Source organism: Hippocampus comes, unplaced genomic scaffold (genome assembly GCF_001891065.2).
Source record: "Hippocampus comes isolate QL1 unplaced genomic scaffold, H_comes_QL1_v1.1 scaffold18, whole genome shotgun sequence".
Taxonomy (NCBI): Eukaryota; Metazoa; Chordata; class Actinopteri; order Syngnathiformes; family Syngnathidae; genus Hippocampus; species Hippocampus comes.
In genome coordinates this window covers 606,778-626,080 of record NW_017805014.1, presented here as the reverse complement: position 1 = coordinate 626,080, position 19,303 = coordinate 606,778, and the positions used below count along the sequence as shown (strand labels likewise).

The 19,303-nt window shown below is 45.8% G+C and overlaps 4 protein-coding genes across 7 annotated transcripts in view; all 4 read right to left on the bottom strand.

Annotated features, from left to right (window-relative positions):
* The window catches only part of spag17 (sperm associated antigen 17), a 29,924-nt gene extending 22,405 nt beyond the window's left edge, over positions 1–7,519 (bottom strand). Inside the window, exons 1-22 of the mRNA XM_019863206.1 lie at positions 6,946–7,519; positions 5,963–6,103; positions 5,802–5,861; positions 5,592–5,720; positions 5,354–5,489; positions 4,411–4,590; positions 4,043–4,227; positions 3,829–3,981; positions 3,503–3,557; positions 3,301–3,419; positions 2,998–3,192; positions 2,811–2,915; positions 2,224–2,374; positions 1,927–2,133; positions 1,807–1,847; positions 1,582–1,695; positions 1,370–1,524; positions 1,193–1,302; positions 1,041–1,099; positions 719–958; positions 525–639; positions 1–64 (exon numbers count right to left, since the gene is read on the bottom strand). Of these exons, the coding sequence (XP_019718765.1) occupies positions 1–64; positions 525–639; positions 719–958; positions 1,041–1,099; positions 1,193–1,302; positions 1,370–1,524; positions 1,582–1,695; positions 1,807–1,847; positions 1,927–2,133; positions 2,224–2,374; positions 2,811–2,915; positions 2,998–3,192; positions 3,301–3,419; positions 3,503–3,557; positions 3,829–3,981; positions 4,043–4,227; positions 4,411–4,590; positions 5,354–5,489; positions 5,592–5,720; positions 5,802–5,861; positions 5,963–6,103; positions 6,946–7,056 (2,825 nt within the window). The 5' untranslated portion in view covers positions 7,057–7,519. The remainder of the gene's footprint in view (positions 65–524; positions 640–718; positions 959–1,040; positions 1,100–1,192; positions 1,303–1,369; positions 1,525–1,581; positions 1,696–1,806; positions 1,848–1,926; positions 2,134–2,223; positions 2,375–2,810; positions 2,916–2,997; positions 3,193–3,300; positions 3,420–3,502; positions 3,558–3,828; positions 3,982–4,042; positions 4,228–4,410; positions 4,591–5,353; positions 5,490–5,591; positions 5,721–5,801; positions 5,862–5,962; positions 6,104–6,945) is intronic.
* A 162-nt stretch (positions 7,520–7,681) lies between these two features.
* Positions 7,682–9,994, bottom strand: LOC109511886 (DNA damage-inducible transcript 4-like protein). 3 transcript variants are annotated; one of them, XM_019863241.1, is made up of 3 exons: positions 9,569–9,994; positions 9,372–9,485; positions 7,682–8,913 (listed from the first exon to the last, which is right to left on the bottom strand). In XM_019863241.1, the coding sequence occupies exons 2-3, from the start codon at positions 9,460–9,462 to the stop codon at positions 8,423–8,425; spliced, it is 582 nt and encodes a 193-aa protein (XP_019718800.1). In that variant the 5' UTR covers positions 9,463–9,485; positions 9,569–9,994; the 3' UTR covers positions 7,682–8,422. The 3 variants fall into 3 exon arrangements, with proteins under 3 accessions (XP_019718800.1, XP_019718801.1, XP_019718799.1); XM_019863242.1 differs by having other exon boundaries at positions 9,372–9,480; XM_019863240.1 differs by having other exon boundaries at positions 7,685–8,913; positions 9,372–9,994.
* Positions 9,995–10,636: 642 nt separating this feature from the next.
* Positions 10,637–17,398, bottom strand: LOC109511884 (mucin-5AC-like). 2 transcript variants are annotated; one of them, XM_019863237.1, is made up of 13 exons: positions 17,258–17,395; positions 14,711–14,788; positions 14,163–14,249; positions 14,080–14,101; positions 13,976–14,049; positions 13,805–13,888; positions 13,693–13,731; positions 13,573–13,617; positions 12,379–12,420; positions 12,182–12,286; positions 12,091–12,115; positions 11,920–12,002; positions 10,637–11,062 (listed from the first exon to the last, which is right to left on the bottom strand). In XM_019863237.1, exons 1-13 carry the CDS (start codon positions 17,313–17,315, stop codon positions 11,052–11,054), a joined length of 753 nt encoding a protein of 250 aa, XP_019718796.1. In that variant the 5' UTR covers positions 17,316–17,395; the 3' UTR covers positions 10,637–11,051. The 2 variants fall into 2 exon arrangements, with proteins under 2 accessions (XP_019718796.1, XP_019718797.1); XM_019863238.1 differs by lacking the exon at positions 14,711–14,788 and having other exon boundaries at positions 17,258–17,398.
* Positions 17,399–17,867: 469 nt separating this feature from the next.
* The window catches only part of krcp (kelch repeat-containing protein), a 3,915-nt gene continuing 2,479 nt past the window's right edge, over positions 17,868–19,303 (bottom strand). Inside the window, exons 8-10 of the mRNA XM_019863205.1 lie at positions 19,186–19,244; positions 18,415–18,512; positions 17,868–18,228 (exon numbers count right to left, since the gene is read on the bottom strand). Of these exons, the coding sequence (XP_019718764.1) occupies positions 18,017–18,228; positions 18,415–18,512; positions 19,186–19,244 (369 nt within the window). The 3' untranslated portion in view covers positions 17,868–18,016. The remainder of the gene's footprint in view (positions 18,229–18,414; positions 18,513–19,185; positions 19,245–19,303) is intronic.

Sequence of the window (19,303 nt, the reverse complement as noted above, 5' to 3'; positions counted from 1 at the left end):
GGGCTGATGTGCGTGTAGAAGTGGTGGCCGTCTTGCTTCACGGCCACTTTCAGCATTCTGGAACCTACGGGGACATGTGTTTTGCGGAAGTACAGTGGTGCCTTGAGATACATCAATCAAATGCTGCTCCTTCAGGTGTGCCTGCCTTGGCCACCTGGGGGCAGTATAAGACGGACAGACAGGCTATAGTGTTCACCCAATCCTCCCGACATTCTCGGCACTCCTTGCCTTTTTGCACCAGCTAATCAACTCCTTTCTGATCTCCTCAGTACAGCATTAATACTAGTCGTGGAACATGTCTTAGAAAGAAAATATGACTTGAGTGCTGTTGCTGAATCATTTTGTGTTCAATCCCTTGCTGGAAGGGATAAAGCGCCACAACATGGATGCTAATAAGCGTTTGCAAGAGCTAGTGAGACTTTTGTTAAACCAGTTGTTTTAAATACATGCCTTTTAAATCTTTTTAGTCCAAGTAAAAAATAAAATTGTCACCAATCAAAGAAAGCTTGCGCAATTGACTTCACCTTCAACGTAGCTGACGGTCTCCACGGTAACGTCTCCCCCAGCCGCAGGGAAGAGGTACTGGAGAGACCCTGACAGATGGACCAACATTCCATCCATGTGGAAGCCCGTGAACCCCTAAAAGTGAGGCATCAAGAGCTGAACATCCCAAACATTTTGTGAGTCGTGTATTTTACATTCGTCACGTTGTTCTTACACTGCCGGCCTCCTCTTTGTCTTCCGTTTTAATGGAAAGCGACTGGTCGGAGGCGGCGACCGTGGAGCTGTTGGTGGTCGTTTTGCTCTTGCCCGTGTTGGCGGATTTGTCGCTTTTCTTGGCATCGGCGGACTTCGCGTCCTTCGCCGGCTTCTGCTTTTTTCCCCCCGCCGCCTTGGCCGGCTTCTTGCCTTTTTTGGATTCCTCTTCCTTCAGCCTTTCCTCCTCCAGCCTGGCAGCCTGTCCATTGGAACGACAACTCGATATATTTGACGTGCGTGCTCTTGAGGGTTTTTGTGCGCGTGTGTGAGTTGCTACAAACTTTGAGTGAGTTTTTTGTGATATAAGCCACTTGTGACTCCTCATCTTCCTCTGTGCAATCTGTCATGTTTTTTTTTTTTGTTCAAGAAAACAGAAAGATCATTTTATTCCGTCACAAACAACACGGTAGCCGCGTGTGAAGCTCAGCTGTACTTTCTGACTCTTGCGCTGGACTTATTTGGGTGTTCTCCAACTCCTGCTTCTTTAGCTCCTCTTTCTCAATCCAGTCTCTGATGGTGTCTGCTACATGCTCCAAATATGTCCTTTAAAAAAAACAAAACAAAACATATTTATCAGCTTGCAAGCAAATCCGGCAAAATACACTCGTACCTGAACTTGACATCCGTGTGAATGGCTACGTCCCAGAACTCCTTGCACAAGCGATTGGAACTCATGGGATTGTGGCAGAAAATGTACAAGACGTTATTATGACTTCCTCTGAGTGTGTCCAGACAGCGATACTGCTGGGCAGCCGACTGGAGGACCTGTGCCGGAAACAAAGGATCACATGAATCCGACAAGGCACTAGATTAGGATCTCACCTGAGGAAAGACGGCCGCCTCGTGGTGTTCAACATAGTGCCAATCCTTCAGGGACCTCAATCGGCAACTCTGAATGTCATTCAGGTCCAGCTGGACAACTAGGCGCTCGCTGATCTGGTAGTGAGAGGAAAAAAATAATTCGAAGTGACACCTGGACAACAATTTCAGAAGAGAAAGAAATAATTCGGCTTGACAGTGAACATCCGGTGATGAAAATACAAACACCTCTGTAGAATCTGTCGAGTCGTCTTGGAGAAACATTGAAGCTAAAGCAGAGAGAAGGAAATGTGACAAAGTGAAGACAAACTGAAAAAAAAAAATGGACCGAGTGAAGCACCGACACACATTTCTTGCGTTGGTTGCGAAGCTTCTGCTTCGCGAAGGACAACGGGTTGTCCCAGGGGTTGACGGGGGGTTTTTTGGCATGGTGCACCATTCCTAAAGGTCTGCAGTCTTTTCCCAGAACACCGTCTTCATCCAATCCAGTCAATTGCATGCTCTCAAACACGCTCTGGTGAAGGAAGCGCTCCACCTGCGGCCATGACACCTCATCTGCAGGCCACGGTTAGGTTAAAAAAAAAATGACACGTCAAAAAAAAAATATATGCATCCATATTGATATATTTCTTTTCTCGATCAGACCATCGGTGCATTGGCGCTGGAGCTGCTGTTTGATGGCCCTCCAGCAGGAGCTGTTGGAGCGCCGCTGAGCCACAGAGTTGATGAGCCTCCACGCGGGCGACTGCTTCATCATGGCCGCCTCCTCCTGGGCTGGATCCAAACCTTGAGTCCCCTATCAAGACCGCAGAAAAAGACATTACGTATGTTGTATTTAAAAAAGGGATCAAACCCTGTGGGAGAAAAAAAAGTTTGCAAAAAACAAAACAAAATAGGGGGTGCAATTACATAAAAATTCCAGAAGATGGCGGCAAAGGATTTACAATCGAGAGGATCATAAAGCATCAACACCATACATGTACACGCTTCATGAAGTTGCATAAATAAATTTCTGTATTGAGTAGCTAAATTATTCAACAACAACCACACAAATACACATGAGGTTCATTAATATGATCTAGCCTAAATTACACGATAGCACAAATTCCCAATGGCAAACCAATACACATGTAGCACTTTATTAGTAAGTCGTGAAACTCACTTTCTGGTATTTACACACAGAGAATAAAGGAAAATATGTTAAAAAAAAAAAGTATGTCAATGTGACTTACAGTTATGCCAATTAAGCGCAGCGCCCTTTCATCATGGTGTCTGATAATGACAGGCTGCTCGGGCGTTCTCGGTGACACCTCAACCTGAAACTGCTCCTTAAGCATCTAAGACAAAATGCCAAATGACAGGATGAAAAGAAACACTTGGCGTATTAATATTTAGAGTACCCGATGCCCGTTCATATACCTCCTTGTCCTCTTGCCTCTGTACAGTGGTCAACAAACTGTCGAGCAAGTCTCTCTTCTCGTCCCCTGGTTCGACCTCAGGCAAGACGTTTTGCAGCATTTGGCCCACCACGTGATGATCCAGACCGGGAGCGGTCTCGGGGTCAGAGTCGTCAGGCGCTTGCGACGGCGGGGGCTGCTCACTTGACAACACAACCTGGACACACCGATGAAACGGTGGCGTAAGCCCTGAAAGCCCGCCTTCCAAAGTGGACAACGGCAGCGGCAACGATGCGATCCGTAAAATGTCCGCCTGCGCACAAACCTGTTCCAGCATGCAGTGCAAGATGAGCGGCACGGAGCAGGCCTCGGCCGGGACGTGCTCCATGAGGCTGCTGTAGTGATTCATGTCCACGTCGGTGGTCAGAGATGACGGCGGCTTTTCTGTGTCGCGAAGAAAACCACAACAGCGTCGGCTGGTGATGAAAGCGAGGATGAAGCTGACCCAAGAAGAAGAAAGCTCTCACTTGGGGCTGGAGGGCGTCCTGGCTTCTTCGAACGTGGGGACACAGTAGCTCCAGTCTGGCAGGAAAGACAAAAAGTAATCTAAGGGTGGAAGCAAGCTGGCGGGCAAGCCACGGCATGAAAATGTCAATCGGATTGGTTTAAAAAAAAAAAAAAAAAAAAAAGGTGAGCAGCAGTATTGTGGATCAACTGGAAACGCTTAATGGAGCATTGGCTAAATCAAGCAGTGTAACCGGGATAAATACTAAAACTGCTTGGAAAAAGTTTAATTAAGTTCTTGAAAAAAAGTACTCGAAAGAGCTTGCGACAGATGTCAGAAGGCGCGTACCTCTGCAGGTGGTGGAGCGTCCTGCCCCGAGACCACAGAGGGCACACGTATGAAGTTGGCGCTGTCCAAGTAGTGCTGGTGCTGCCTGCGCCAGTCCAGGCAGTCATAGATGAGATTGGCCACGTCGTCGAACATTTGGGTCGCCACCGCCATCTGCGAGCAGACGCCAGACGTGAGTGCCAAAGCCAGACACAGGAAGCGGGCGGTGACGCACCACAGAGTCGAAATCCTGCCGGTCAAAGGGCATCAACGAGTCCGGGACGGCGTATTCCAGCTGAGCCACGTTGTGGAGTCTGGAGTTTGCTCCTCCGTTGTCCAAAACTTGCCTCAGTGCTCCCCAGAAGTGGTCCAGTACTTTGGCCTGTGCAGCCCTCGCCTCTTTGGCAGCAATTTCATCCGCTGATGGGAGACGGCAAATTAAATTGAGTGACATTCTGCTTGCAATTTGTATTTTTAGCGAGAGGCATTTATGATGATTATTATTATTATTGCTCTTCTTGTCATTATCCATCACTGGCATAGATAGATGAACAAATAAAGGCACATTATTAGTGAGTGAGTAAATCATTTCCTCCCGCTCACCGTTGGGCTCGGGGTTTTCCTCATCCTGCTCGTGGTCCTCTTCGCAGGGCGGATGCGTGGCGCTCAGCCTGATGACGTTGGCGACGTGCACGCCGGCGCCATCCAGCGTCCCCACCAGTTGAGGCTGGTGGAAGCCCATCAGCAGGATGTAATGTTGAGGGCCGTCGTTGGGCTCGTCGTCTGCGGCGGCACAAGCAAAAAAACCCGCACGTTGGTCCACCCGCTGCGTCCGTGCTGAGGGTCGAGCACTGATACTCAATTCTTTTATACCTTTTCGTGAATGCTTGGAGAATTTTTGCTTGACATTCTGTTTCATTTAGGCAAAAGTAGCGCTTTGCCACCACCTTGTGGTATCTTGCGCCGAGGAACTATGTTGACATGAGTCAAGGATTTTTACTGAGACAAAACTAGTGCTTTAGCATCATCTTTCGACACCTCGGTGCCAAGCAACTATGGTGAAATAAGTTGAGATGAATTCCAACAGGAGTAGAGTCCACTTTCTTTTGGCAACTTGGGCCTCAACGGACTACGATTACTCAAGTAGAGGAGTTTCGTTTAGACAAAGGTAGTGCTTCGCCGCCACTTTGTGGCATCCTGGTGCCAAGGAACTATGTTGACACAAGTAGAGGAGTTTCATTTAAACAAAAGTAATGCTTTGCCACCATCTTTTGGAATCTCATGGCCAAGGAACTATGTTGACATCAGTCAAGGAGTTTCGTTTGGACAAAAGTAGTGCTTTGCCGCCCTCTTTTGGCATCTCGGTGACTAGGAATAATGTTGAAATGAGTTGAGGAGTTTCATTTTGACAAATGTAGTGGTTTGACGCCATCCTGTGGCATCTCCAGGCAATAACAAACCATTGTATGGGTCCCTCTTCCCAGCGAATAGCGAGGGCTCAATGTAAACAATTATAATCAGCGTAGCAATAATAAAAAATATTTACTTATGTACTTGGGTGGCTCGACATCATCCCTGCGTTTAAGTTTTGTTTTGGGTTTCGGAGGCGGCTCATCCTTTGCCTTCTTGTCTTTGCCTTTTGCTCCTGCTTTTCCTTTGGCGACAGGAGCAGCAGCTCGAACCTTACGTAGAAACAAAGAAAAACAAACAAAAAAAAGAAAGCACGTACTTAGCAGTCAACAGGAACATCAAACTAAAGAGCACATTTTATCTACGTTTCTCACTTGCTCTGTTTTTCGCCTCCGCTGGTCACTCTCTTTCACCTGCAGCAGCATAAACTTGATTATTTGCGCCATGAGTTCAGCAGGGATCTCCTCGTGGGCCTCGAGCAACTCCCTGGCGGGCGCCGTCACCTACACAAGCGCGCGCAGCAAAATTTTGAGAGAGGTGGACGTTGAGGGTGCCACGCGACTTCATGTCTCTTGAACACAAACCTCGTAGTACTGAGGAAAAGCGTCACGTTTTTTTGCTTTGGGATTCCCATATTCTCGAATCTGCTCAAACACATTGAGACAAATTGCCGATATATTTCTGGATAGACTCTAAAGAGCGTATGAGCGTACATGTGCAATTCGACGACGTGCACGTTAGCTACCTTGGCCTCGGTGTCCTCCCAAGCGAGCGAGGTGAAAAGTTTGCGCTGCGGTTGCTGCACGGCCCGAGCCACCAGCCGGATCAGGTCCTCGTCGTCCGGACTTCGACCCACCAAGACGCACACGCACGCTTGCCAGTTGTCCTGCGACGGTGGAGAAAAGGAACGGTTACGCGTATAAAGCTTTCAGAAACATCACTACGTACAACAAACAGCGGTTTTGGCATGCGCATTACGTGGGGGTCCACAAGGCGACGTTGCAAAGACAGGTGGCGGCATGCACTAAAACCCTGATAATTGTCAATCATTTACGCTTTAATGAAGAATTTGCGCTCCCTTGTGGAGTGGATGCTTATTTTCAAAATTCACGAAATTTTGTAAGTAGAGACACGTTTTCCATGTAAATGCCCTAATTTGTTCCAAGCCCCCCCAAAATTCAGACAAAAACGTTTCCTAAATCATAAAAATGCGTCAAAACATGTAACAAATAGTCCATCTTCTCTCTCAGAGTGAAGAGACGTTCGTAAGTAGAGGTACCCCTGTATATAGTATTTGAAAAAAAATCTTCCTTTTTACCCGTCTCAATACGTTCACACTGTGCAAGGACTAAACAGTGTCGGATGAATTCAAAATTTTAAGGCGACAAACGTCGATAGCATTTTAAGATGTGCAGTTCAACTAAATGTTTTAAGTTTCGCTGTCGTGAAAACTGACTTTCGTGCATTGCACCCCAAAGAAATAGGACTTCACAGAGCGGTCGTCCATTTTGTTGAACCCTAATTTAAAGAGAAGTGCGCAAACACTGTTGCCATATATGACAGTGATTTACGTTCTGAAGTTTTTCCAACTTTGATTGTTTTAGGCCAGAAAAATACAAGCCATGTTTCAACAGCTTTTATTGAGATGCACCCGAATGGAAAATTACACACAAAACGTTTGAACAGATCCTCCACACATTATTTAGCACTGGACGCTATCATGCCCACCTCGTCAAACTGTGCATTGGCGAGACCACTCTCCCAAGTCTGGACGTCAGGACCCTGTGCGGCGGCGGTCTTCTTCGCTGCCGCGCCTTTTTTTGCACCCTTGGGTGGCATTTCGCTTCAGACAATTGCCAGGGATTTAATTTTGACCCAAAAAAACGCCAAAATACCCACGCTGGACCGTGTGGAGTCTCCCCGCGTCCGTGTCGCCCATGACAACCACACAGGAAGTTATTCTGGGAAACACGCGAAGAGCTTCCGGCACCTTTCAAAGTACAGTACTGTAATAAAATCAAAACAAAACTTGCTGGACTGTGGTGGCTAAATTACTTGCAGCATCCTCTAGGTGGCAGTATCGAATCATCGATAGAAAAAGAGGCTGTTTCAACGTTTGCCCAGTAGCACAAAAACCAAGTTTGATGCTTTATAAATAAAGCAGGTGAGTGGGAGGGGGACAAAAAGCATCAAAGTAAACAAGGACATAGGAAGGCTGACCAAGTGTGACAAAGTCAGCCCTGTACTGGCACAAAGTGCCAGTGACCTACTTCAAATGTCTCATGTTCCTGTCACTTTGCCATTTCATCCTGCGCGTACAAGCGGACTTTTTCTGCCTCGTAATATTTACATCAAGCTTTCTGTAAAGACTTCCTGTTAAACATGATCACATGAGCCCATTTATTGCAACTGAGACGCTATATTGTCCTACGTGTGTTGATATACAAATAACAAAATGGCGTCAACGAGGTCGAAATGTTTTATAGTCTACGAAACAGCAAAACGATTTCAATCAAAAGCAAACACGGATTTAAAAGTGCGATTAAATGTAGACGAAACTTGCGTGGCTGTGGAAAAATGACATTAAAAAAAAAAAGTCACGAGTGCAATGAGGCCTGCTATTCAAAGTCATGTTGACTGTTGCCAAGCAGTCATCAGATCGACAAAGCCAAATTAATCTTTAAAAAATGCCTGAGAACGTCATTGCTGTAGAGAAGTTCAAAAATGTGACGCAAATATGAAAACTGCGGACAGGAACGTGAGCAAATAGAATCAACATGCAAGCCATTGAAAAAGTCGACACACCCTTGATCAAACTTGAGTTTGGTGATATGAAAATAAGATATACCAGTATATAACTTTTTCCACCCTTCATGTGACTTAAGGCCTGTAAAAATAAATTGGAGGAAAACAGCGGTTGCAGAAGTGCGCACACCCTCTGAAAATAGGGATGTATTCAGAATGAATCACATTCAAAGTCCGGGTATTTACATAATCTCCAAATGTTTTTTTTTTCCTCGATTGCACTGGACATGTTTTAATTCACATTAAAAGGTGGAAAAAGTTTTGAAATTATTTATCATGGTTTTATATTTTTATATCATAAAAACCTCACATTTAAACAGCGGAGTGTGCACTTTTTATGTGCACTGTAAGCAGTGTACATTTTACAACTGAGGCAAAGAGCATGTATGTATCCCGTAGTTCAGCACTCCTCGATCACTGTGCCACCCGAAGAGGAGTAAAGTTTTTTCTTGACAAGTCGGAAGCCTCGACTCAGTTTTAGCGCGCGTCTAAAGGACGGCGCGAAACAGGTGCCCATGAAAAGCAAGTCGCGCAAGCTGGGCCAGACGGCGGCATCCTGCTTGAACACTAGAGTCAGCTCAAAGGTGGGAACCACGCTGGCGTCGTAAACCAAGCGCTCCAGTCGCTTGCAGCCCTTGTCCATTTCCAGGACGACGTCCAGGACGCAGCCGCGCAGGCCGCACGGCTCGCAGGATGCCAGCCGCAGCATTTGCCCTGCGATCCGCCGCGTTAGCTGCTCCGGGACCAGCACGGTGGCACAGTGGAGGGTCGACCTTTTGGCTCGCGACAGGCAGCTCTCCAGCATTTTGGCCAGCCAGAGACAGCTTCTGTCCTTGGTGGCTTCCGAATTCCTCTGGGTCTCGGCCCACCAGGGCTCCCAAAAATCCGGTTCTAGAGAGTCATTGGAAATATTTTATCCAGGGCTGTGGGAAATGCTTCTTTTCACCTTCCTATCTCATAATGCATCTTGAGTAACACACACTGCGACAAAAGGGTGCTCAACTGATAAACAGCCACTCATTCAGTCCATTACACTAATCTCAACCTGGAAAAACTTTATACTGCACAAGTATGACATCAATGTTGCAGGTGCCTATTTTTGTTTTAGATCCAAGCTTTTTAAATTTGTTTTTCAACTTTATCATATTCTATTTACAATAACAAATAAACCAATGCTAAAATTAACAGCGATGGGGGAGGGGTCGACATGAAAATTGTATCAGTTCAATGTTATCGCTACAAAAACTGCTGAGATACAGACTGAAGGAATTTATGACACTAAAGGCGTCATCAATCCGCGCGCTTTAATTAGCACAAATTAAGATGGCAAAAGAGGCAACACAACTCACCTTTTTCGAAGGAAGTCTGGTCGTTTCTCCACTCAGCCACGTCGCAGGTGCACTCGTTTGATTTGGGCTTCAAGGTGCTTGTGGCAACCATTTTGACGCCGTTTCTTCACCACTCTTGGGGGCGGGGGCGTGAGAGTGTGTTGGGAGGGTAATCAATGGAACCGAATTTGACAACCACACACAAATCAAAAACTCACCTTATAGTTAGCACGCAAATAAATTAAACTTGGATAGTTTCCTTTTCATAAATTAGGTGACAAACATACAAATATATAGCGACGTGAACACACAAATGACACTGCAACGGACGAATCATTACTCCGGCTGCCGCCATCCATTTATAACTTCCCCCGGGGTCAGCTGACCCAGAAGCTTGACCAATCAGGTACCACGGCCTTCCTCATTGGCTACTCAATCAAGCTCGGCATGAAATCATTGGCCAATACCTGCGAAGAACACTTTGGCTGCTGTACACATATACTGTATTATACAGTAGAAAGCAAATGACTGAATCAAAAATAGATGAATGAACGCTCGACGTGGACAATCTGATTTGGCCAACACTTGCGAAGAACACTTTGGCTGCTACACTCTGGCTGGTGCCTGATGTCTCAGTAAGTGGATCTTGCCCCCCCCCCCCCTCACCCCTCAGTAGCTCAGCTGGCCTGAGGTCAAGGAATCTGACAGGCCAGAGAGGGTTTCCCGCAGTCACATGCAGCTGCCTTTCAACACATGGACATATACAGAAGGAAAAAAAACCCTTTGACCTACATTTTATACCTTGTCATAAAATCCTTACAAGCCTTTTAACTGTGCATTATGTGGGACAAGCGAACGAAAATGCAAACATTGGTGTTCTACTTGGTAGCTACATAGAGATGCCCCCCCCCCCTTCCCCTCACTGGGAATGCACTCATATGGACTTGGCCAGAGTCGCATTACAAATGTTGCAGATCGTCTCACCGAACTCAGGAAGGAGGTCACGGGAGCTTTAAGATCGTTTTTTCTTTTGGGGGATCTGGGTGGGGGGTATTATTTCGTTTTAGTGGGTCACGCTTGGTTGGCTTGAATGGATTTTTCACATCGGCCACCGAGATCTCGCTGGCACGTGTCACCAGCCTCAGAAAATGCCCCTTGGTAATAAACACCGGGTTATGAAGAGGAGGTCATGCTGCGCTTGTGTCCTTGTTTTAGAGTTTCATCCTCACTGAGTGGTCGAGCAATTAAAAAAAAAACAGCATCATTTCAAATATATGCCACAGAAAGAGGGTCAAATTTGGATTTATTAGACAACTAATCCCTTACTGTATATTGAACGACAAATATTTGCAGAATGCATTTTCTTGACAACACGTGAATACGGTTCCAAAATAAGAGCACTGTCATTCAAAAACAAACAAACATGTCACAAGAAATTAAACGTCGGATATGAGCATGGGTGAATACAATGAATAAGAGAAGGATCTGATTCTAACTGGGCGTACCTTTGTTGACACGCCACTGAAATAAGTTCATACAAGGCCCAAGGAGTGATGCACAGTCTTTTGTTTGTACAATGAGAACAATTTTATTCTACTGTCGGCGGGAGCTCGCAGGGCCGTTTCATTTCCTGCTTGTTGGACATGAAAAGGTTACTGGAGGTCGAGAGGCCGCTCCACCATGATGCCTGGCCACTTCATTTCATCTTGCAGCTGGAACAAATGGTGAAGGAAAACAACGAGAATGAGACGTTGTGTAGTTTCAGAAAGAGACACTAGGTGGTGCTGCTGCTACGCAACACACAGCGAAGACCTGGCGAGACCTGAAAAGTGACGAAAAGCAATTCGTATCTAAACTGGAAGGAGGAGACGCTTGTGTGGGATGTCAAACAACGAAACGATCTTTTATTTCTCCGAAACTCGTTTTTGGAGTATTTTGTGAAGCGTTTCCAAAGGAATCCAACATACAGCCACTCCATAAACCCTTTCTTCCTCTGCGGAATTCCTTCAAAGTGACTTAACTTCCCGGTGAAGCTCACGTCCAAGTCAAGTGTTGATAAACCACAAAAAACACCCAAGATCCATGGGAGCATCCACCGGGCACATACACACACAGATACATACCGGATACAAGGAAACACACATTCAAGATACACACGTTACGCACAAAAGACGCACTCTTTTGTGTGTGTGTGTGTGTGTGTGTGTGTGCGCGTGTCTGGGTGACGCTGACATTTTGTAGGCACACAATAGCCCCTGCCCAAAACAAATGCGTGTGTGTGTGTGTGTGTGTGTGTATGTGTGCGTGTCTGGGTGACGCTGACATTTTTTAGGCACACAATAGCCCCTGCCCAAAACAAATGCGTGTTTATGTTAGGAAGCGGCTAACTTTTGGGTCCCGCCGCTGGCTTGGAGGGCGGCTGCTCCAAATCACAGGAAACACCTTCTGCGGCCCAGTCCAGGCCCGAAGCTTGCGCGCACACACGCAGCACAATAAGATATTAAAAGGCCGCCACTTCCCGCCTCGCTAAAAGGCAGGAAGCACGGCCCGCACGCTGAAGACGGCTCACCGTTCTCCTCGCCACCTGACGACTTGACGCCGAGAAGCAGGACGCCGTCTTTGGTGCTTTCCGGGCGAGTCTGGAAGGACGCGCTGCGGACACACGGGGGATGAGGACGGCCCGAGGCTCGTTTGTGGGCGCACGATCAACGCAAGGCGAGGATTTGCACTTGCAACTTACTTCTCAGTTCCAATATCAATGGTCTCTGCAGAAAAAAAAATGACATTAAAAACATGTCACATTTGACCTGACATGAACATCAGTAACGTACCCGTGTGGTCGTGGATCTTCTTGCATTTGAACTTGAGGATGATGATGGCGGCGGAGGCCGCCAGCAGGATGGGCAGCACAATCCACCACAGTCTTTTGTCTGTTGCTGAAAACAGAAAAAAAAAATAGATCAAATCTCCCTATGAGCCTGTCAAGCACGGTCGGGCGCAGTTTCAAGCCGCCCGGTCAGTCCCTCACCTGCTTTTGCCACCTCTTTGTCACCGCCGCCAACCTGAGGACCTTGTGGATCACAATCACAATCATTTTTGGTTCAAACACTTTGTCTCAGGCACTACTACTATCGTGAACGAAAAGGAATGTTAAATGAAATGCTTCTTTTTTTCTTTTTGTTTTTGACACCAACTGATGAAAATATTCAGTGGGACCAAAAACAGAATTGCAAATTGTCACGGCTTTACAGTGGTACCTCGACTTACGAAATGAATTGGTTCTGGAAGAAATTTCTTAACTAGAAAATGTTATAAGTGCAGACACCTTTTCCATGTAAATGCCCTAATCCCTTCCAAGGCTCCCCCAAAATTCAGACATAAATGTTTTATAAAGCATAAAAATGCATCTAAATATGTAACAAATACATGTTAACAATGAGATGATTGCACAATAAACGAGAGTTGTGCATTATGTATAAAACAAAGAATAAAGAACAAAAATGATGTTCATTTAACTTTTAACTGCGTCCTCATAGTTTTTTTTTTGGACTCGTTAGTTCATGTTCTCTCTCAGAAGTGTTTTTTTTCACTGGCGTTTTGTAAACAACTGAGCAAAGGACGTTTGCTTTTGTTGGCTTGTAACAATCCTTTGAAAATGTCCAAGGCAAACATCAGCATAGCGAGCGATCGCCTGACTGGTGAACAATTTTTCTGGCTGATTCGCATTTATGTAAAACTATCGGAGCGCTTCATGGCCGAGGCTGATTCGCATTTATGTAAAACTATCGGAGCGCCTCATGGCCGAATGAAAAGGACGCACATCGATTTATCGACACGCAAAGACACACAGGGGTGAATGACAAGGACGCTGCATAGACACATACTGTATCTATCTATTCATCTATCTACACACACATTACAGTAAGGTAGAGGTCCCTCTTAGCCAATGAGATGCCAGGATGATACTCGGTAATAGCCAATGGCAGAGCAGCTATAAGTATGTTGCGTTCAGGAAAATCGGAACTGCGAGTAGCAGCCCACACTGTAATATTTCCCTTTCGTATCTTGAAATTTCTTTCGTAACAAGAGGCAATATTTTCCTGTTGAGGCGTTTCGTAACTTGAACATTTCGTATGAAAAGACGTTCGTAAGTAGAGGTACCACTGTACTATCAAATGATGTTAACTGTTGTCCCACTCGAACAGATCGCAAGGTGATTTACCAGGACTTTTCTCTGTGGTCCGGCCCGTCTCGTGCCGGGGCATCACTGAAAGTACAACGAAGAGTTGTTGAAAGGAAAACAATAGCATGATGAATCCATGTGGAGAATACACGACAGTACCGTTGTCAGGTTGCGGCGGGGCCAAGGTGGGGCTCGGTCCTATTTATATTTCAATCACCTTTAGTCGTGAGTTCTGTGCGATTCAATTGTGCGATCCTCTTTACGCTTTTACCTTGAGTCTGGCTGGTCGTTCTGTCAGTCTGGGAGCTGGCGGTCCTCGGCTGGGTGCTGTTATTTGCCGCAGCTTCTGTTGCCGCTGCTCGTGAACACAAAAAAAAAAAAAACACCTATCGAGGACCAGTTGCTGCGAAGCGAGGTGCAAATAGGTAGCGAAAGCTCCAACTTTTCTCGGCCGCCCTGGCCACTTGCGACGTCACATATGGCTGCGTCGACATCGGCGCGGTAGTCGCTGCCGTCGCCGCCGCTGTCGCCGCCGCCGCCGGCGTCACCGCCGCCGCGATTGTTTTTGCTGAGGAAAAAAGGGTTGATATCAATATGGCGCCGTCTTTTGAGATGTTTGACACACTCACTGCTCTCCGCAGGTTTTTGGGTGATTTCTGCCGGAGGGGGCGCACGGTTTGTCGGTGCCGCGGTCGGAGCTGTAGACGCTGTCTGTGCTGCTCAAGGGCACAAAAGAGCAAAATAAACCAGTGGCCAACACTTAGGTGGTATCAAAAAGAGGCCCGGACCGATGAACATCTTTGAAGGCCAATCAATGCTGATTTGGCAGAATAAAATTCCGAGAACCAATTCATCGGCCGACTAATCAAGAATATATAGAATGAATAAAATAACGTCATTTTTGGTCCACTAAGCTTGACATCAATAAACAATAGACTTACAGGCAGAACATTTTCTTGTATTACAATACTTTTAGTTGAACTTTACAACCGAGAGAAAAATCTTCCAATTTCATGCCAATATTTGGCAGGAAGGTCATATGTTGCGTGTGATAAAAACAAACAAAAATCGGCCGTTGGGTTTTGTTTTTTTGGGGGGTCGGGGGGCAATTTCAAAAGAGCTAATACTGGCCAGACGATTAATCGGTCGGTTCCTCATATGCAACGTTTCTATTCACCCTGGTGGCTTTTTGTCGTCGCTTTGATTGTCGTTGGACTCTCCATCTGCTGCTTCTCGACAACTTCCTCTGTTGACACTTTGAAGCAGACCGACATGGAGAAGCAGCGGCACATTTTAGTTCATAAAGTAGCATCAGACGCAATCTGCATATACAGTGTGTGCCTTGAGATCATATTGAGCCACAGTTTTGCCTTTATGCTAACACATCACGGTAAACACTAACAGAGAGCGAGTGTCCTGGTGTTCTAACCCTTTTAGGAACGGACATTTGAACACAAAGGGTTATGCAACACATCAAAAACTATCACAATACTCGTAGGCATAAATTCTTTATTCTCCTTGAAGAAAGGCGACTATTACTGCAGTTTACTGAGGAGCCGAGACTGTCTCCATCCACAGTATATCCATACGTTTGTATTATACTGGGGTGGCTCGGTGGTTCAGTGGTTAGCGCGTCGACCTCACAGTGCAGAGGTACCGGGTTCAATTCCAGCTCCGGCCTCCCTGTGTGGAGTTTGCATGTTCCCCCCGGGCCTGCGTGGGTTTCCTCCGGGTATTCCGGTGTCCTCCCACATTCCAAAAACATGCATGGTAGACTGATTTAACACTCCAAATTGTCCCATTCCAAAAACATGCATGGTAGACTGATTGAACACTCCAAATATCCCAAGGTGTGAATGAGAGCACGGATGGTTGTTCGTCTCTATGTGCCCTGCGATTGGCTGGCAACCGGTTCAGGGTGCCCCCCACCTACTGCCCGAAGACAGCTGGGATAGGCTCCGGCACCCTCCACGACCCTTGTGAGGAAAAGCGGATCGGAAAATGGATGGATGGGTGTATTATACTGCCCTCTGGTGGTCAAGACATGAATACCAGAAGGAGCAGCACAATGTCCATTGACGTAAAAGAAAACAAATGTGGCAAAAAAATGTCTTGACATTCATTTTTTAATTATGTGATCACTGAATGTTTTGACAAAGTACAAAATTGGTTGGGGTTGCAAAAAGTTGACAGAAGGTCAACATCAGTTCGCCCGGAAAGGTCAGGGTGCATTTCAGGTTCGTCCGGAAATGAAGGTTGTGAAGTTGTGTATACACAACAATTGTTTGATTTTTTTTTTTTTAATGATTCCCATCACTCTTGCCTCCTTCTCAATGCAGTTGACATCCTCCGCTGGGAGAGACCGAAGCTGCATCCTGTCCTCCTGGGCTATTGTTGTCTCCCTGACCTTCGAATCTGCACTTCCTCTCCTTGCACTTGTCAGCTGTGAGGAACACGACGCGACAAGACACGCACGACCCCGTTCAAATTAAATGGAAGAATATTTTATTCCGGCGAGTAGCATTTGTCTTTCTAAGCTCCTTCGCTATTTCCTCCAGATTTCATTTCGATGCCCTCTGAGAGTGACGGCACTTTGGTTCCCAACGCTATCCCCTCCTGGATCATCTGTCGGGGCCAGCGGCGAGCCGATAAGAGCTATTTCGGCGGCACAAACAGAAGATAAACAAAAACATGGAGGGACTTTTTCCTCTGCGTCAACCAAACGAGTTGCATTGTCGCTCTGTCCCTCGAGGGCTCATTTGTGTGCGTCTGCTTTGATGGTTCAAAGCGTCAGCGTTCCCTGGATGGACAAATCAAAGCTGTGCCAAATCAACTTGGATTCGTTCCATTGGGAACAGTCCAAACTGCCCAAAATTGTTTGGTGATTGGCAGATAGTGAAGAATTTTTCAAAATGGAAGCTGTAAACAGTTTACTGCTACTCCTGGTTAACATGTCCATCCATCCATTTTCTAATCCGTTTCTCCTCACGAGGGTCACGGGCGTGCCGCAGCCTATCCCAGGTGTCTTCGGGCAGCGGGCGGGGCACACCCTGAACTGGGTGCCAGCCAATCGCAGGGCACACAGAGACGAACAACCATCCGCACTCACAATCACACCTCGGGACAATTCAGAGTGTTCTATTAACCTGTCGTGCATGTTTTTTGGAATGTTGGAGGAAACCAAAGTACCCGGAGAAAACCCAAGCTGGCACGGGGAGAACATGCAAACTCCCAAGAGGAAGGCCGCAGGCGGAATCGAACCCTGCACCTCTGCCTGTTTAACATGTATTGTAGACAAATAATATAACAATACTCAGGCATTTATTCTTTATCCTCTGTGAAGAGCAGCATATATTTTCAGTCTCCTAAACCTGATGTGAAACTATTTTTGATGTGCCACTGTTATGCTGCCCGCAGGTGGCCAAGGTGCACACATCGGGAGCAGCACAATACCCATTGATGGGCCAAATACTTCAATTCTTTATATTCATTGAATTTGTCATGACGGTCACTTTTTTTTCTTTTTAATGAAGTACAACATTACAGGGTTGTGTTTATCTTATTAAAAAAAAATCACGACAAAATCTCAAGGCACCGCTGTATTGTATTCAAAATATGAGGTTGTGATACATTTGATGTTTTTTCAAAGCATAACACCCCTGCTTGAAGATGCTCTGGAAAAACAAAAAAAAACAAACCAAAACAATGAAGTCGATTCTCTTACCTGGCGTGAAGACGTGAGCCGATGTTAGCAGGAGGACAAAAACCCTGATGGTCTTCATGGCGACTTTGTGCGTCTAACTCCGTCGGAGCAGCGCATGGAAGAAAGACAAAAAATGGTGTTCAAGCCAGGGCGCGCCGCTGCTCCTGCTTATTTCGGCACTTCCTTCCTCTCCCACGCTGACGTGACGCAGGGCGGCTGCTGAGACAAACAGGAGGGAGAAAAAGTGGAATTTAGGAAGAGCCAAATTCTTGTACACTGTTCAGGTCAAATGTGACACTTGTTGACAGCAATAAAAACAGCTGGAAATGTAATGACTTTTCCTTTGCTGACCGTAAAATGACAAATATTCAAAAATGTCATTCTTTGATTTTTTTTTTTTTTCCTAAAGGACACAACATAGATATTTTTTAAAAAGGTAAATTTACACAGTACCTTTCATTTGTGTCATTCAATGACCGGTCGGTGACGTCCAATGTTTATTTTGACAAAGGGCGTCTCGGACATGTGCCGTATGTGCGGCCACACACGTGCACCTAGGACCTTGAAAGTTGACAGTCATGCTTTGATGCTTCATTCATTTTTCTTTCCACACAATAAAAGTGCCACTTCCTTTCAAATTCACCCAATTTATTCATGTGAATTAAAACAAAAATACAGTTTTTTAACAAATAAAATATAGGGAAAAAAAACCAACAATGAGTAAGGGGGGAAAAAAAAAAAAAAAGAGAACCAAAACTTGTAGCGCGTGGCGTCAAACTGTCAAAGGAGAGCGAGGATCTCCTTGACGGCGACCACGGTCACGTCGGCGTAAAAGGCGCCCTCGTTGTCGCCTCCTCCGAACACCAGCAGTGTTTTGTCAGCTTGCTGCGCTTCGGCATCGCGGTCGCTGGCCGTCTCCATGGCGACGATGGAGTGACCCGCCCGGGCAAGTGACAGCTGCGGGAGCGTCACCTCTGTCCACGTGTTTGTCTCTGACGTCAGGAAAAGAAAATGTTGGAAATCTTGCATTGTGACGTACAGTGAACACTCTTTTGTTGTATTGTAGACTTTAAAAAAAAAAATTTCTAATGTTTGCAAAAACACGACATTGTGGGGCGACTCGCCAGCCACTTGATTAGGTACAGCTGCGCGATGCAAAGACGGCGACGACTGCTCACCTGTGTCGAAAACAAAGGCGTCCCTGAGGGAGTTGTTTCCGTTATAGCCGCCGTGGATCAAGAACTTTGTGGCCGAGATGACGGCGCTGCCGTGCCAGCTGCGACAGGAACACACGCACACGCACCATGGTTATTACTTTGGACGAAAAGTCACGAAATAACTAAAATCGGAAAAAAAAAAGAACAATTTTTGTGAATGAGATCAAATAAAACCAAAATGCGCCGTAAATGAAACGACAGCTTATGTTTATAAAACTAACTAAAGCTTTAATTAAAACGAAAATGTCCTTTGTTTAAGTCTGTGTCAATTAACATGATACACGAGAACGTATTTACAGCATATCGGGATTGCTGCGCACGCAAACAGAGGAGGGGATGTCAAACAGCTGCTTGAGAATTGTCGCTTATCTTACTTCATGACGCAACACTTAAAAAAAAAATCTTGCACTTGACAAAGACTCTCTAACAATATTTTTAAAACTCAAACAAATACAAAAACTAACAAAATCTAAAATAAAAGAAAGCATTTTCAAATTAATTTAAAAAAATGAACAAACAAGCAGTAAAAATGAATCAAAACTAATTTGAAATGAAACGACAAAAAACAAAAACAAAACGAGTGTGACCCTGGCACGCACGTATGTACACACACACACACACACACACACACACACACACACACACACACACACACACACACAAAACAGAGTAAGACACATAAGAAACACACTGCATGCATGCACGCAAGTCAACGATCCAAATTGCGTTTACCATCGAGGGGCGGGGCTTCTTCCACTTGTTTGAACAGCAGAAAACTCCATCAAGCCTGGCAAAGAATAATCGTGTCAGTCACGGTGTTTATTTTGATCGACAGTCGAGGAAGTCGGGC